The 16,450-nt window shown below is 30.8% G+C and overlaps 1 protein-coding gene and 1 non-coding gene across 2 annotated transcripts; both read right to left on the bottom strand.

Moving 5' to 3' along the window:
* Positions 1-5,273: 5,273 nt before the first annotated feature.
* LOC110102628 (putative transcription factor bHLH086) lies at positions 5,274-7,365 on the bottom strand. Its single transcript, XM_028700961.1, has 4 exons — positions 6,943-7,365; positions 6,752-6,853; positions 6,346-6,411; positions 5,274-5,396 (listed from the first exon to the last, which is right to left on the bottom strand). The coding sequence occupies exons 1-4, from the start codon at positions 7,363-7,365 to the stop codon at positions 5,274-5,276; spliced, it is 714 nt and encodes a 237-aa protein (XP_028556794.1).
* Positions 7,366-12,765: 5,400 nt separating this feature from the next.
* TRNAA-UGC lies at positions 12,766-12,838 on the bottom strand. The gene has a single exon. It is a non-coding gene; the product is annotated as a tRNA-Ala (tRNA).
* Positions 12,839-16,450: the final 3,612 nt, after the last annotated feature.

The following is a 16,450-nucleotide window of genomic DNA, read 5'->3' on the forward strand; positions in this document are numbered from 1 at the left end:
CGTGTCGTGTCAAATATTGACACCCATACTATAAATTAATTAGTACATCATAGGTTAACAACAATTTTCTTTCATTATATATTTTCATTGTATAGTTGATATGCCATCAAAAATTGATTTGATCGAGCGTGAATCTCAATGCGAATATGTATTATAAACTTCCAAAATTTAAATCGGGATCATCCAAATTCTGATAGTCAACTTGAAGATCTTATAGAGACGAGCCCAATGACACAATAATTGGTCCAATCCGAACCCAAATGAGTTCAAATCAAAGGATCAAAATATATTTGGAAGCTTCATAACATTAATTGGATGATCGAATGATACCCAAATATGACATGCTTATGGTCGAATCGAGCGGCTCGACGAGAGGAATCCAACAAGCCTAAGATCCCTCAATTCTAACATCTCTAGGGCATCAAAATGCTTGATAAATGTTTCATGATCAATGGGATCAATATAAGCGCCGTCTGATGAACACTCCCAGCATGCCCTTGATTTTTTACATATTTACTAGCCATGCCACTCCCAAAAAAATTTAAATAGCCCCACATTCTTCACATAAATGGAGAGAAAGAAAAGGAGAAAATTTGGGGATCTCTTCTCAACCATTGGTCGTCAAAGGACTTTCACCGTTCTCTGACTATCGCTAGAACTCTTCCTCGATGTTATCTATGCTGGGTTTCCGCCCGGCCACCAACTGTCGTCAGACTTTCGCCGCACCATTGGACGTCGTCGAACCTTTGTATGAACACCAACGTGGCCCGACTATTATCCTTTCACCCGCCATCACCCGATTACGGTCTTTACGACTTTCGTCGCCCGCCAACTACGATCTCTCCAACCACCGTTGCTCGACTACGGTCTCTCTAACTACCATCTCGACTACAGTCCTTCCGCCCACTAACTTAAGAATTCTCCAATCATCGTCTCCCGAATATGATCTATCTGACCATCATCGTCTGACAACGGTTCTTCCGACCTCTGTCATTTGCCGGCTACTGTTCTTTCTACCACTGTTGTCTGCCAACTACGATTCCTATGACCTCCATCACTTGCCAACTACATTTACTCTAATTAAAGCACTTCAATATGAATATTATGGCGAAGACAATTTCAAATTTAATTTATAATAACTCCTGAAAAAATTTATTTAACTTAAAATACTTGCTATTACAATGGTTAGAGCAATAGTGATCAAAAGAATCATAATCAGTTGATGGTGGCTGGAGGACTATAGTTGAGTGTAGTTGATGGTGGCTGGAGGACTATAGTTGAGCGTGGTTGTTAAAGCATTGTAGGAAGGTGAAGATGGTGGGAAGGTCTATGGTCGAGCAACGCTGGTCGAAAATTGGTGATGCGATGGTGATGATTGAGTAATATTTTGATATTAGTGGTCAAGCAATGTCTCAATGGTGGCATCGATCAGGTGATCTTCTGACCGCAACAGTTGGACAATGGCTTAATGACGGTGTTGAGTAGTGGTCCAATGATGATAATAGGATGGTGGCTTGACGGTGGTGCTAAGTGATCCTTAGAGCATTATAGCTCTCTTGAATATCAAGCCGAAGGCTATGCTCCGATCAAGGTTTAGCTCCCATCTCATATAGAGAGTTGTGGTCTACTTATAAATTTTTTAAATGATATGCTCCTTAAAGATGACAAAATATGGAACATTTCATCAGATGGTCTGTATTAGTTCTCTTGATCATAAATAATTTCTTCAGTATTTAACTGTCTTAATGATGTCAGAATTAAGTGATCTTATCATTGAGACTCGTTTTGACTATAAGTATACCAAATTTAGAGATCATTTGGTCCTCCACATAATATTTCAAGCTTTCCCATTATGCCTCACGCTCTTAATCTTGGCTCAATCATAATCAGATCATCAACTTTTGTTATCGTGGGATTCATCTCGCTGAGCCGTTCAATTTGCTATAAATTTATTGAAATCGGAGTTTGAATACTCCTCAATCTAATTGATACGTCATCACAAAATTAGCTTGATCGGGCACGAATCTCGAGGCAAAAGCTAGTTGGAAACTTCAAAAATTAATTTTGGGAGCACCCGAAAAGTTCTAGTGGAATCATTTTCAATTGGGCTAGGCCCCGTGGTTTTTTCCCTTTTTAAGGGTTTTCCACGTTAAAAATCTTGTGTTCTCTGTGTGTGAGCTAGTTATTCGTTCAACGCTAAGACGTAGAATTAATCCTCTATCGCCGCGTATTTTCTAGCCCGCAACACTAATATTTTTTAAAATCTTAATTCAAATATACATCAAAATTCGTGCTCAATCAAAACGAATTTTGATGTTCTAGCAATCACACTTTTATATTCCAACAATCAAAATCATTTAATACATAGGAAGCATCCTTCACAACCCATGCATTGTAGTCCCTATCTATATTTTGAATTCTCAATTATCTCATGTAATTATAGCCGTTAATCTTAATTTCTAAGCTTTACATATCATTAATTTCAATAATGCTGTAAAAAATAAAAATAAAATCAAATCATAATATATTATATAAATATAAATATAAAAGAAATCAATTGGAGATACGTTCGTACACAATCTAAGTACAGTGCATCTGATTTCAATCTATCTGTGCAGATGAATGGAATATGGCAATATTTTGTGATATTTCTCCACTGGAAATTAATTAACTATTAATGCATAATTTAATATATAAATAAGGATTCAACGTTGAATATGTATTTAATTAATTGACAAATTATTAATTAGTGGGGGATTAAATCTATATAATATACAAGTTTGATAGCTAAATATTTATTATTTGTGAAATTATCACTATGTTATATTTCTGCATATGTCATTTCTCATCTTTCTAAAATCGTAAACGGTGAAGAAAAGATGTCGTAGTAGGCTATCACTGAGGATATGGCATCGATGAGATCGACTAATGACATGTTCACGATCCTCTCGAAACTCTCAACAGCGGAGAAGATGTTACGAAGTAATGACGGAAGCTCACTGGAAAAAGGGCTTTGACGAGCTGGACCGATAACATGTGAACGACCCTCAACAAGGAAGAAGACGTGATGAAGTAGCAGCAAAATTTGGCTATGCATCGACTAAGGCTTCGTTTGGGATGATTTTTTTTTTTTTGCTTCTTAAAATAGAGTTTTAGTACAAAAATTAGAAGTTGTCACAAACAAAGCCTAAACCTACTACATGTAGGGAAATGCATCACCTAAACCTTATTACAATTTTTTATAATTGTAATATAACCAAATGATTTTCAAATTTTTTTGATAATAAAGATAATAATTAATTTTCATTTGCATTCAAAGCCTATATTCTGAAATTTAATTGGATAGATGATTATGCTAATTCTACTTCACATAGAGAGAGAAGGGAGGGGGGACATAAAGGCGGAAAAAGCATAAATTTGTGATACACATTTCCGTCACAAATTCAATCACAAAAATCAATCTACCATTTATTCAAGCAATACAAAATCATTTGCTAAAAAAGTTGTCTCAAGACATTTGCAATTAGTCTGCACAAACATCAATATTATTTGCAAAAAAGAACCTATCATAAAAGTATTATCGCAAAGAGATCGATACAGCTAGGTTTCCGGCAATTCTTTGTGATCGACTCATACTGATAGCAAAATCTATTGCCAGAGAACATTATTCCATACGTATAGTGAGTGAGAGAGAGACAGAGAGAAGGAGAAGAAGTGTAAATACATGAAATAAATTATATAAGAAGCTCGTTTCGAATTTTATGAAAACAACCAGCTTAGCCCAACACCCGAATTACCATACTTTAATTTCAATTCTACCACCACATTAAACTACATATATTATCATCAAAGCATTGATATAACTCCTAAGTTCTTAACATTAATTCCAATTCTATCTCCACATTAAACTATATATATTATCATCAAAGCATTAATGTAACTCTTTTAAGTAGTTAACATTAATTACAATTCAATCACTTCATTAAACTATATATGTTATCATCAAAGCATTAATATGGCTCTTAAATTGTTAGCATTAATTACAATTCTATCACTTCATTAAACTATAGATTTTATCATCAATGCATTAATATGACTCTTAATTAGTTGATGCATTCAACATTGCATTAACTCCAATTAATTAATTAATTATTTAATATCACTTCCTATTAATAAATGCTTAGTATTTCAAACTCTCATAAACTTAGTTATCCTCTCATTAATTAATTTATAAGACTGTTATTATGGCTAACTGCTACTTATCAATTCTATCAAAATTAATATACTATTACTATTTTATTATAGTTATTTTTGTTGATGCTACAATTAATGGAATTTATAATAGAATGAAATGGACGGTCATGATTGAATTTAGATTAGATGTTCAAGATCAATGCATGCATCATTGCACTAAAAACGTAGAGGTAAGGGGGGAGTTATATTACAAAATAACGTGTAGGTATTTTATTGGAGTCCAGGTGTAGCTCTATGTCCAGAATCTGTACAGAATAATTTCTCGTAATAAAGAGCTTATAATCTTGAGAAAAAAATTATAGGAATGTAAAAAATTTGTAATATTCAAATATTCTCTTATTGTGACAAGATCTACGGAGTTAAACCTAACCCTAAAGGGATATCATAATCTTAGTAAGCATTTTCATGTATTATAGCCAGAAATTAATTACAATTAAGGATGTGTACATTATTCAAAAAACACCTTCATTTTTTATATTTTGTCAAAAATACAATTGCAAATATACTATGTATTGTACTTCTTTATTTTATGAAAAGTTTTCTTATTTAAAGCCTTTTTTAAATATGTCAACAAGAAATTACTTTTAAAATATTTTTTATTTTTTTACCTCATGCATTTAGTCATTAATATACATATTCTTTTTATTTTCAATCATATAATTATTCATTTAGTTAAATAAATTAATATTTATTCACAATAAATATTTATTTCTTTTTTAAAATAAAAACATCATATTTTAGACATTTATAAACATCCATGTCCTTTCCAATATATTTTACTAAGAAAATATTTTTCAATCAATACTCATAACTAATGAAATATTTAACTTGAAAGCTAAATTCTTGGAAAAATACAAGGGGGGATCAGTTAGAAAATTTTAGTAAAACTATGCTAATTAATCTATCTAAACCATCAAACCTTACAATTTCTTCCTAACTCTCAGTTATTCCTCAAGAAATCAGAAAAAAAAAAAAAAAGAAAAATCCTTCCACTTCCTCTTCAGCTCTTGAATTCTCCTTTAATTAGAGCTGAAGTTCCTTTCTCTGTGAGAAGATAAGATTGCATCAATGGCTTCCTTCACTTGAGAAACCTCAGGTGCTTTTCCTCCTTGAGCTGGCCAGAACTCATCAGTAGCTAACACCTGAATGATTTTCCAATATATATTTATCAAATATGTTTCTATGTAAAATATATCATTTTGTTACTATAAATTGTAATTCTTTAATATAATTTGCATTACCAGTCCTAATCTACATATTTGTAATAGGAAGCAAATTCTATAAATCATAATTGTTGCATCATATCGAGCCCACAACTAAATTTGCACAAAGTTTTTTAGTGCAAAAACTTTTAGTTTAAGAAATTTTTGTGCTAAAAAACTGCTTTAAAAAGTGGGAAGAAAGTCGTCCCAAATGAAACCTTGGGACTGCTTTCTTTATGTTTCTTAAAGTAGCTTTCTATTACAAAAATTAAAATTTTTGTACAAGGAAACTGCTTTAAGAAGCAATAAAAAAGTCATCTCAAACGAAGCTTTAGTCGGCTCCATCGTCTCGAACCTATTGGGTTGTACTTTGGAACTAACTAATGAGGAAGTGGTTTTATTATTTAAAGAAATTTTGGCTTCGTTTGGGACGGATTTTTTATTGCTTTCTAAAACGGAGTTTTAGTACAAAAATAAAAAATTTTGTACTAAAACACCGTTTTAGAAAGCAGTAAAAAAGCCGTCCCAAACGAAGCCTTTGTCTTCGTTTGAGACAATTTTCTACAGCTTTGTTTTTCAGACATCAATCACAATTTGTCTGGTCTTTTTTTTGTACTTTTAAAAAATTTTATGTTTAAAAGTTGTTTTTTACAATATATTTAAAAATTTACTTTCTCTACAGTAGTTTTGCAAAAGCAATAAGAAAGTAGATAGAACCAAATGAAGCCTTAAAATACAATTAAGAAAAAGAACAAATAATTTTAAAATTTAAACGAAATATATAAAATTGTTTTTTTTTTTAAGTTTATGATTAAGTTGATAGTGGAAACTAAAATTTCATTGATAAAACTAACAAAAATCTTTATGATTTTAATAATTTGATCATTACCTTTACTTGTAATTGGAGGAACTTCACATAGCTTACTGCTTTCTCTAGCATAGTAACCAAATCAACCTGAAAGGAAACAAAATAAAATAAAATAAATTAAGAAATTGTAAAAAATGGGAAATAAATAATTACATGATGTTTACATGAAAAATTAAAATAAATTACATGAAAAAAATGTGATTTTTATGAAGTTTTAGTTGAAATTCAGAAAAGTATAAGCCCTTAGTTGAAAAAAAGCTCACCTTTGTGCCATTTGGGATAAGAGCTTGTAGAGTTTTAAGTCTTTCACTTATTCTCTCCCTCCGATTCTGCAACACAAAATTGTTTCTCTCTCAATATAAATCTATCAATCTTCGTACAAAATTTTATTACAAACCAAATAAACCTCCAAAATTACACAACAAACCTTGGCAGCAATGCTTTGGGTATCCTTTGATGAACTCAACTTAGCCTTGACTTGCCTCTTAGCATTCCCACCATGCTTCTTTGAAGCTTCCATGTCACAGTCCTTGCAAGAAAAAGAACACCAAAAGCTTCAATAAATTGCAACTTTTACCACAATTTATAAGAAATTGCATAAACATTTGAGAAATTCACCATAAAAGCTCTCTTGTTTAACCCTTTCTCCTTCCCAATGCTCTCTTGTTCATACTTGAAAGAATTTGTATCAAAGCTCTTTGAGCTAAGATGATTGATAGGGCTCTCATCTTCCATGGCATGATCAATCCAACTCATAGAATTCTCTCCGTAATCGAGATTTCGCTCGAAGCTTAGAACCGTCGAAGTCGAATATGTCATCAATTGATGATCAGCACTGGCTTTGAAGTTGATGAGGGGATGAGCTTCTTGTAAAGGGAAATTTGATGCTTCAAACATGAAAGTGTTTGGATTGGAGAATATTTCATCATGAAGAAAACCATGATGATCTCTGAAGGTTGAATGAGCAAGAGAAGAAGGATCAAGTCCTTGAATGAAAGTGGATTGTGGACCATATATTGCTCTCTCTCTAGCTAGTGCCATAGGTGAAGAGGAGGAGGAGAAAAAGAGGAGAGAAGAAGAAATGAAGAAGAAGAGAGAAACAAAAAACTTGTGTGCTTCTTGCATGACAAGGCTATATCTATATAAGAGGGAGATACAAGAGAATATAATATAAGATTTGTAGGGTGGATAAAAAATCATCTAAATAAATAAAAAAATATCAAATTAAAAAAATTGATTGATGAAATAATTGGTCTGATATGTGGTTCATAAAATAAAATTATAAAAAAAAAGAAATAATTATGCTATAATGATGCATCCAAAGGCTATATTTCTAACTAAAAAATAATGAGTTTATCTTAAATTTGTTGATTTTTTATTTTTTAAATATCTAATTAATCTATGAAAAACAAAATCTAACTAATCGTCCCCAAGGGTCTGCTTAGGAAAACTTTCTTACTACTTTGCTTTTCAGAAAGCAACCGTAGTTTATGTTTGGCTAGAACTTTCTCATTACTTTCAAGAAATTTATGTGCTAGCTAGCTAGGAAGTTGCTTTCTAAAACAGCTTTCAAAAAAATTATTCTCCCCACAACAACTTTACAACCACCGTTACCTTTATGAAAAAGCTAACAGACCCTAAATCCCTATGATCGATTAAAATTGATCAAATCATTTCAAAGTTGAAGCCAAGAAGAAACATTGCTCTTTGCTCATCTCTCTCCTAAACCAGAAATTATCCTGTGCGGAGGCTGGACGCAGCTTTACATCCGAAGACGAATCATGTGCAAGCACGTCAGTGGTACCGAGCCATGGTACACAGCAAATGGATGACGTGACACATTCTAATTGATTTTCGAACATCGTTCCATATCAGCACAGAATAATTAATCCTATTAAATAGGTCATTATCACACAAACATGACTCATAACTAAAAATTAATTAAAAAAAGAGAGAGACATGACACCCAAAGTCCTTAAAATATAAGGGAACAGAAGTGATCTAAGCTGTCATTAATCAATGAACTAAAAGAAGGGGGGAGTAAGGATAGAAATTAATGAAAGGCTTAAATGAAGAGGAGAAATCACTAAGGATGCAAAAGGATCGCCGGTTCTCTCGCATTCCCCACGTCTTGAGATTCCTATCTCTCTTCTTTTATTATTTCTGCCTCTATCACATGGCTTTAATTCTCATCTGATAAGCATTAACTAAGAGCTCTTAATTCTCCTTAGTTTTTTAAGGCTCTGATAGGCTTCTTGGAAGCTCTCATAGTGTACTTATTATAATGATTGATTAGTTTGTCATTATATTAGTTTAATCACTTGGATTAAGATAGATTAACACTGATTAATGATATAATCTTCACAGATTTTGAGGTGAGCTAAGCTTCATTAAAGTGTGATATGTTGTGTTGTGTTATAAAATATGAACTTTTTATTTGTTTGTTCTATGGAAAATTTTGTTTAGATAGTTGGGCAGATTGAGCTTAGAAGTTCTTTAATAGTTTAGAAATATATTAGTACAAAAGTATTAAATGGTTGGTTGGGTTGTGTCAATAGGTTTAAATTTGTTAGTTGAAATTGAATTTGAGTATCGATCGATGTATTTGGTCTGAATTTGACCTCCATTTATTAAGAGAATGACTTATGATGTGAATTAGGTAAAAGTTTTGTAATATAATTAGGCTTCCTTTGGACGACTTTCTTACTGCTTCTTAAAGCAGTCTTTTAGTAAAAAACTACTTTAAGAAGCAGTAGAAAAGCCGTCCCAAACGAAGCCTTATTATTCCATTTAGAGGAGAATGATAGTAGATGTGAGCAGAGGAGCTCATGTAACTCGATATTTATGAATAGTTCAAATTTAGCTCGTTAGTCAGCTTGTATTTGAGTCGTCTGTAAACCGATAAGTTTAATTTAATCTTATATTGAATAACTAAAAAATACAATAATAATAATAATAATAATAATATAAATAACAAATACTTAGCCATCAAGCATTATCTCAATATTTTAAGTTGAAAATAAATTTGATTATTTGTATATTCCTCTAACTTTGACAACAAAGCAACTAAAAAACATTCTCAAAGAAATTGTATACTGTACTTGCCTACATACTATACAAGTATACATCTCTCCTTATTATCTATAGTGTTATTATATATTTATATTACCTTATACTTTGTTGGAGGAACATATTTAATGAAATATTAATATATTTCTACATATATTATGCTTGTGATTATGTTGGCTTCCTTAGATCATATTGTAATAAAAGTAATTTTATTTTCTTAAATAGGTGATATATAATATTTATTTGATTAAGGTTTCGTTTGGGACAGCTTTCTTGCTGCTTTTTAAAGCAGTTTTTTAGTAATAAAAATTTTTGTATTAAAAAACTGTTTTAGAATGTAGTAAAAAAGCTGTCCCAAACGAAGTCTAATACAATATAAAACTTTATTTATTTATATTTTATGAATAAATCATAGTGTTATATTGAGATGTTATTGATGTGTACTTGACACATAGTGTTGAGGTATAAATAAATAATGAAATACTTTAATATTAGATAGGATTAAGTCCAAAAAAAAAGTATTATGGAAGATTGACTTTAGGTTTTTATATTTTTTGAAAGATATTGTGATTTGTTGTTTAAGATTTAAAAAAAAAAAACTGATGGATGAGAGATAAATAATATTGTATATATTTGACATGACCATTTTTTTTGGGTGGGGGATGAGCTTTGTTTTGAGCACTATAGTACTATTCATTTATTTTTGAGAGAAACTATGAAGTTGTGCATATATTTTAGTATTTTTTAATCATATTTTTTTTTACATAAAAATAGCATTATGGTACATGATAATTCAAATATAAAGTTGTGAATCATTAAAAAATTGAGCATTAGATGCATTGACTTATGCAAAATCTTTCAACTTTGAATAAATCATATCATCTCTTCGATATTCATATTTCACGCCCTCACATGCATGTAAAAAAAAATCATGATAATAGAGTGAGAAATTTTTATCGTAATATTTAAAAAAAATTTATACACAGGTAAGAGAAGTATAGAAGAGATGTGATTGAGACTTTTAAGAGCCACAAACTATATGAGCCACTCAATTCTCGCCAAACTAAACTTTTGGTTATGGTACCCTTTTATAACGAATATATAATCAGAGAGAAGCCAAAATTAGCCTTGTATACCAATGATCAAAACTATTTTTAACTCAAATGCATAAACTAATGGGAGAAGGTCAATTATGTGATGTTTTTACTATATTTTTAACCTAACATAGTACCAAACCCTAACTGATCTCACTTAATGAACAAAATTCAAAAGCGGATATTAAATTTTAGAAATAACTAGCTTAGTTGTTAAAAATCTTAGAAATTATTCTTAAAGTTATGATATTAAATTTCTCATACAATAGATATATGTTTCAACTTTGAAATTCCTTCAAAAAATAATAATAATTGTTGCGAACTAGTGGACTCTTATTCGTGCAAAATGATTGGAATCTGTTGGAAAAATGGGGAGCTGAATGATTTACTCATTTTCCTATATTTTGGAGTAGAAGATATATTGAAGATGCTCAATTTTTCTGATGTAGACACCATTCATTGCGAGGTATGTTACTTGAGCAAGTATGTAGAGGAGTATTTGTTCAAGGTGGGATTATCTACTCAAGCTGAGATCTCATGCATATATATTAAAGAAGTCAGTCAAAGTCCAAGAGGCTTTTGTTCACACTTTAAAGGTTCACCTTAAACGATTAGAGAATGATGGTGATCCATAGGCATCATCCAAGAAGAAAATAATGGAGGAGCAATTACTAGCTAGCAAAGGTCAAAATTCTTCTCCATCCAAGTTACACATCCCAGAAGATGTTTTGAAACATCAATGTGTTAGACATCGATGAGCTAACGAACTGATGAATTCATGTTTCTTTTTTATTTTTCTTTTTACTCTTTTAGAAGGATATGTGCCTTACAAACCCTTATTGTTTCAGTTAATGCGACATATAAATCTTAAAATTGAATTAACCAAAGCCTTGAAAAACTAGAACAATGAGTTTGTAAAGGTAAGTATCTTCAAGAAGAGTACGAGAGGAAGTTTAGTGACAATTAAGATCAAGTAGATGAAGACTGTTGACGAGAAGATAGCAAAGTGTAGAGAAGAATTGGTTATTATGACAACTTCATCCTCTTTGCAGAATCTTATTTATATTAAATTGGTGGATGAACAGGCGGCTATCAATCAATACGTGAAAGATTAACATATCCTTGAGGAGAAGATAGCAGCCCTGAAGTCTATTGTTTGAGAAAGAGGCCAAGCCCAAATTAGAACTATCACATCTCAGAGTCATAGAATAATTCAAGAAGTATGTTGCCTTCAAGATGATAATTTATGATCATGTTCAGGAAGCTCAAAATAAACCCAAGCAAAGTAAGAGAAGAGAGAAGAAAGAAAGAGAAATCAAAATTCTCTTGCCACCACACTCCTCTCGACCATCGCTCGACCACCGACCATTGTTGGACTATCGTCGGACGTCTACCCGACTACCGACTGATATCAGACTTCCACTCAACCACAAATTATCACCAGACTACCTCCCGGTTGCCAACTAACGTTGGATTTCAGTCCGACCGCCAAATGTCATCGGATTTCTATTTGATCTCCATTCGTCACTAGATTTCAACCTGACGGTTGACAAACCAATAATTTATAATATATTCAAATACTAGTGAAATCATTTCAACTAGATGTGATCCCATGGTTTTCCCCTTCAAGGTTTTCCACTTAAAAAATTCAGGTGTTTCTTTTTTCTCTATTTGTGTGCTAGATACTCGTGCAACGGTAAGAATTGAAGATTTTTGTACTTTACTACCGCGAATACTCTAGCCTGCAACAATAATATTGAAAAAATTAAATTATATCTAAATCATAAATAAATAAGAATTATTTCCCTTACAATTATAATTGATTATAATTACATAAAAATATTAAATTTGACGCACATTAATAATATTCATCATAAACTAAATCATAAATTTGATAGTTATTGATGGGCTTATATATATATATATATATATATAAGCCCATCAATAACTATCAAACTTCATATTCAACAAAAATTTAGAGATAACAATTTAACAAAAGATAAAATTTTTATCAAATATAAAATTTCTAACTTGAATGTTAGTACTTTTAATCAAATATAAAATTATGATTAAAGTTTTATTTGAATTATAAAATTGTCACATCAAAAAATTATTTTAGAAACAAGTAACAAAATTATCCCAATCGAAGCCTAAGATATAAATTTATTAGATTTAAAATCTCTCATTAAAATATTATAATTTTATGTATATTAGAAAAAAGCTAGTTTTTTTAATGAGTGTTGTAGTTAAGCTTTAAGATTCGTGAGGAAAAACAAATTGGAGATGCAGGGGATCGAACCCTGTACCTCTCGCATGCAAAGCGAGCGCTCTACCATTTGAGCTACATCCCCAATTTGCTCGAATTGTCTACATTAAACTAATTAAATAAAGTAAAGCAAGGATTTGAAACGAGAAATCCCTCTTATTTTCAATACATTTGAAAATCAGATAAATAAAATGATCTTCACATTCATTGCTTGTTGCCTACTCACCCACAAAACCATCTTATCGCTCCCTCGCCTACATCTGCTTTATCACCGCATCGTCTTCGTCGCCTCTCTTGCCAGCATGCCACCATCAATTTTGACCTCTCTTAAATCCTCGAAAGATTAAAGTGAATGCATTATATTTTGAATACTTAGAACTGGGTGATAGTTTGTAAAATAAATACAATAGAACTATTTTTTTGTATTTGATAGAGTGTAAAGTATAGGATTTGATACAACGGTGAAATATATTAGTAATATTATTTTTTTATTATAAAATATTTACAAACTTAGATTAACTATAATTTATAAAATTTAAATTGCTAATAATAGTTCCATACATCTAAAACATAAAGCTAATACATTATAACTCAAATATTTAGTGCATAATTAAGTTTGACATACAATGAGTCATAAAGGATTGGAATAACTTCATCATGAGTTCAATAAATATTTTTCTTTTCTTCAACAGCTTGTAGTACTTCAAATTGCTTAAGCAACTTGAGCAATTATATCAACTATTATAATAATATAATCACGAAGAAATCGATTAACATCGTATCACTTAGATTTTGTTTGGAATAATTTTCTTACTGCTTTCTAAAGCAACTTTCTACTATAAATATTTTTAATTTAAAAAATTATTGTACTATAAATCTGTCTTTAAAAGCTAGAAAAAAGCTATCACAAATAAAATCTTAATCTTATAACATTGGCAAAATCTTTCAAAGATGTTGCTCGCTTAATCATACTTATATCATCTTCATGAATATTCACCTTAACACAATCATTAGTTCGAAAGATATCTATATCAATCTCTATAAATTTTAAAGATTTGCAGAGTATTAGGATTAATTTGTTTACTATTAAATGATGTTACCCATATTTTTCACTTATATCAAATTCTCAATAATTTGATCATTACATGCCGGGACTTTGCAGAACCTTGTAACTTCATTAGAAGCTGATTGCAAACTGATCGTCTTGACTTGTGAGATGAACTGGTCTTTGTACTTCAAACGAACACTAGTGGAAATTTTACGACTGGACGAGTCCCCGTGGTTTTTTCCCTTTTTGGGTTTTTTCACTTAAAAACTCTGATGTTTATTTATCTTTTCTGTTTGTGTGCGGAATACTCGTGCAACGCTAAGACGAATATTTTCTAACTCTACCGTCGCGTATATTCTAGCACGCAACAATTATAGAATAAGTACATAAATATGAGATGGAATGATTGGGGTTAATATTTTCAAAAATTTATATCAGCTGTTGATTTCATGAAGCAAAAAAAGTTTTATTTTGAAGATATTTAGGTTTCATTTGGGGCGAATTTATTAATTTTTTCTAAAGTAGCTTTTTAATATAAAAATTTCTACTTTAATAAATTTTTGTATTAAAAAGTTGCTTTAAAAGCAATAAAAAAACCGTCCCAAACGAAGCCTTACGCTTTTTTGTCTTTGCTTTTAAATGCCCCTCCCTTGGCCACAGTTCAAAAATATTTTTCCCGAAAACAGCTTTTTAAAGCCAGTTTGAAATAGCTACTAAAAAGTTATCTTCTAGATATACATTACTTTTACCAACTGTTTTTGCTATCTAAAAGTAGTCAAAAAGCTGTTTCAAACAAGACCTAAGAAGCATCATCTAACAAACACTTCAAAAGAAAAAGCAAGTCATAAATTTAAGCTTCATTTGAGACGACTTTCTTGTTACTTCTTAAAGCAGTTTTTTAGTATAAAAATTTTAATTTGTACTAAAAAACAACAAAAAACCCGTCACAAACGAAGCCTTAAAAAGAGTATAGCATCTATACACTAAAAGTATAATAAACATAAGTTTGAGCATATATCAGCAGGATTGATTTTTGCCAAATTGAATAGACCATTATACCATCAACTACGGTCCTTTCGATCAAACAAATATGTATATGTAACTCCCACCATGAAATACACTCTATATGATATACATTTGTGACACCAATCCATGGACTTCTCCCTAAGAAGGGCTCATTTGTAATAGACTACAAATACTAGTTGATTCATTCAAACTGGGCCAGGCCCCGTGGTTTTTCCCCCCTTTCAGGGGTTTTCCACGTAAAAACTCTGGTGTTTCTTATGAATGCTACACCCTCTCACTTATCTGCTTGTGTGCTGGATCTTCATACAATGCTAATACATAAAACCATATATTTCTCTACCTCCGCGAATATTCCAGGACGCAACACCCATATTTTTCACTTATATCAAATCCTCAATAATTTGATCATTACATGCTCAAAATCACGATTCAAATAGTTCAAAAAAAAAAAATGATACAAGTATTAATTTCATAAATAGGTAAGATTTAGGCTTCATTTGAGACTATTTTTTTTTAATGCTTCTTAAAGCAATTTTTTAGTAAAAATTTTACAAAAAATTTACTTTTAAAAGCAGTAAGAAAACTGTCCCAAACGAAACCTTAATAAATATATATGTAATTCTCTTTATTTAAAATAGAAAGGAATTAATACCAACCCTTTTACAAGCTTAAAAGCACCAAAAATCTTCAAAACAACCAAAGAGAAAAAAACTATGGCTTATTGGATTCAGTTCTCCAAACACAAAACTCTATTGTCTATTGGACTTCTTCCTTCAAGTTCTAAGCCTTCACCAACCTTAACTTGAAATATTTGAAGGCATCCCAAATGAAGCCTTAATTTATTTCAAATTAAATTAAACTTATTTCAAATGAATTTTCTTCAAATTAGAGCACATAAAATTTATCTTCAAATAAATTATATTCAATTAAGTATAGACCGAGTTACAAATTTATACAACAGCAATAACATCAAGACTTGTCAATGCATTTTAATTTTAATTTTAATTTTTTTTTTTAATTTTTTTGGGACTTTGGAGTAAATTTAATTAGAATATAAATACAAATATATCAATGCCTATATTTCATCCCAAGTTACTAAGGAAGAGCCAAAGCTCCTCCGCCACTCGCATGAGTTGACTAAGGCTTCGTTTGGGACGGCTTTCTTCCTGCTTCTTAAAGCAGCTTTCTAATAGAAAAGTTTTAATTTTTTTACTAAAAAGCTGCTTTAAGAAGCAGTAAAAAAGCAGCCCCAAAGAGTTATCAACATGTAAGAATCAACTGGATCTTATACATTATTACACTATGCTGTGAGGAGATTTTGATTTCTACACTAAAGGTGAGAGTTTGAGCTCATTAATCATAAATATGAGAGAAGGAATGATTGGGCTTCATATTTTTACAAATAGACTGAGAAATTATTATGAAAAATTTCATTTTCCAAACTAGTTTCAAAGCCCAATTCAAAAACTTATATCAGCTGCTGCTTTCATGAAGCAAAAAAAGTTTTATTTTGAAGCAATTCAGGTTTCGTTTGGGGCAACTTTCTTTATTCTTTTTAAAACAAATTTTTAATACAAAAATTTCTAATTTAAGAAAATTTTGTATTAAAAAGCTATTTTAAAA

This window comes from Dendrobium catenatum, unplaced genomic scaffold, assembly GCF_001605985.2.
Source record: "Dendrobium catenatum unplaced genomic scaffold, ASM160598v2 fragScaff_scaffold_1608, whole genome shotgun sequence".
NCBI classification, from domain to species: Eukaryota; Viridiplantae; Streptophyta; class Magnoliopsida; order Asparagales; family Orchidaceae; genus Dendrobium; species Dendrobium catenatum.

Coding starts and splice junctions, on each gene's coding strand:
- LOC110102628 (XM_028700961.1), bottom strand. CDS start 7,365: ATGGCACTAGCTAGAGAGAGAGCAATATATGGTCCACAATCCACTTTC. Junction 6,854..6,942: donor TAAACAAGAGAGCTTTTATG/GTGAATTTCTCA, acceptor TTTTCTTGCAAG/GACTGTGACATGGAAGCTTC. Junction 5,397..6,345: donor TCCTCCAATTACAAGTAAAG/GTAATGATCAAA, acceptor AAAATCATTCAG/GTGTTAGCTACTGATGAGTT.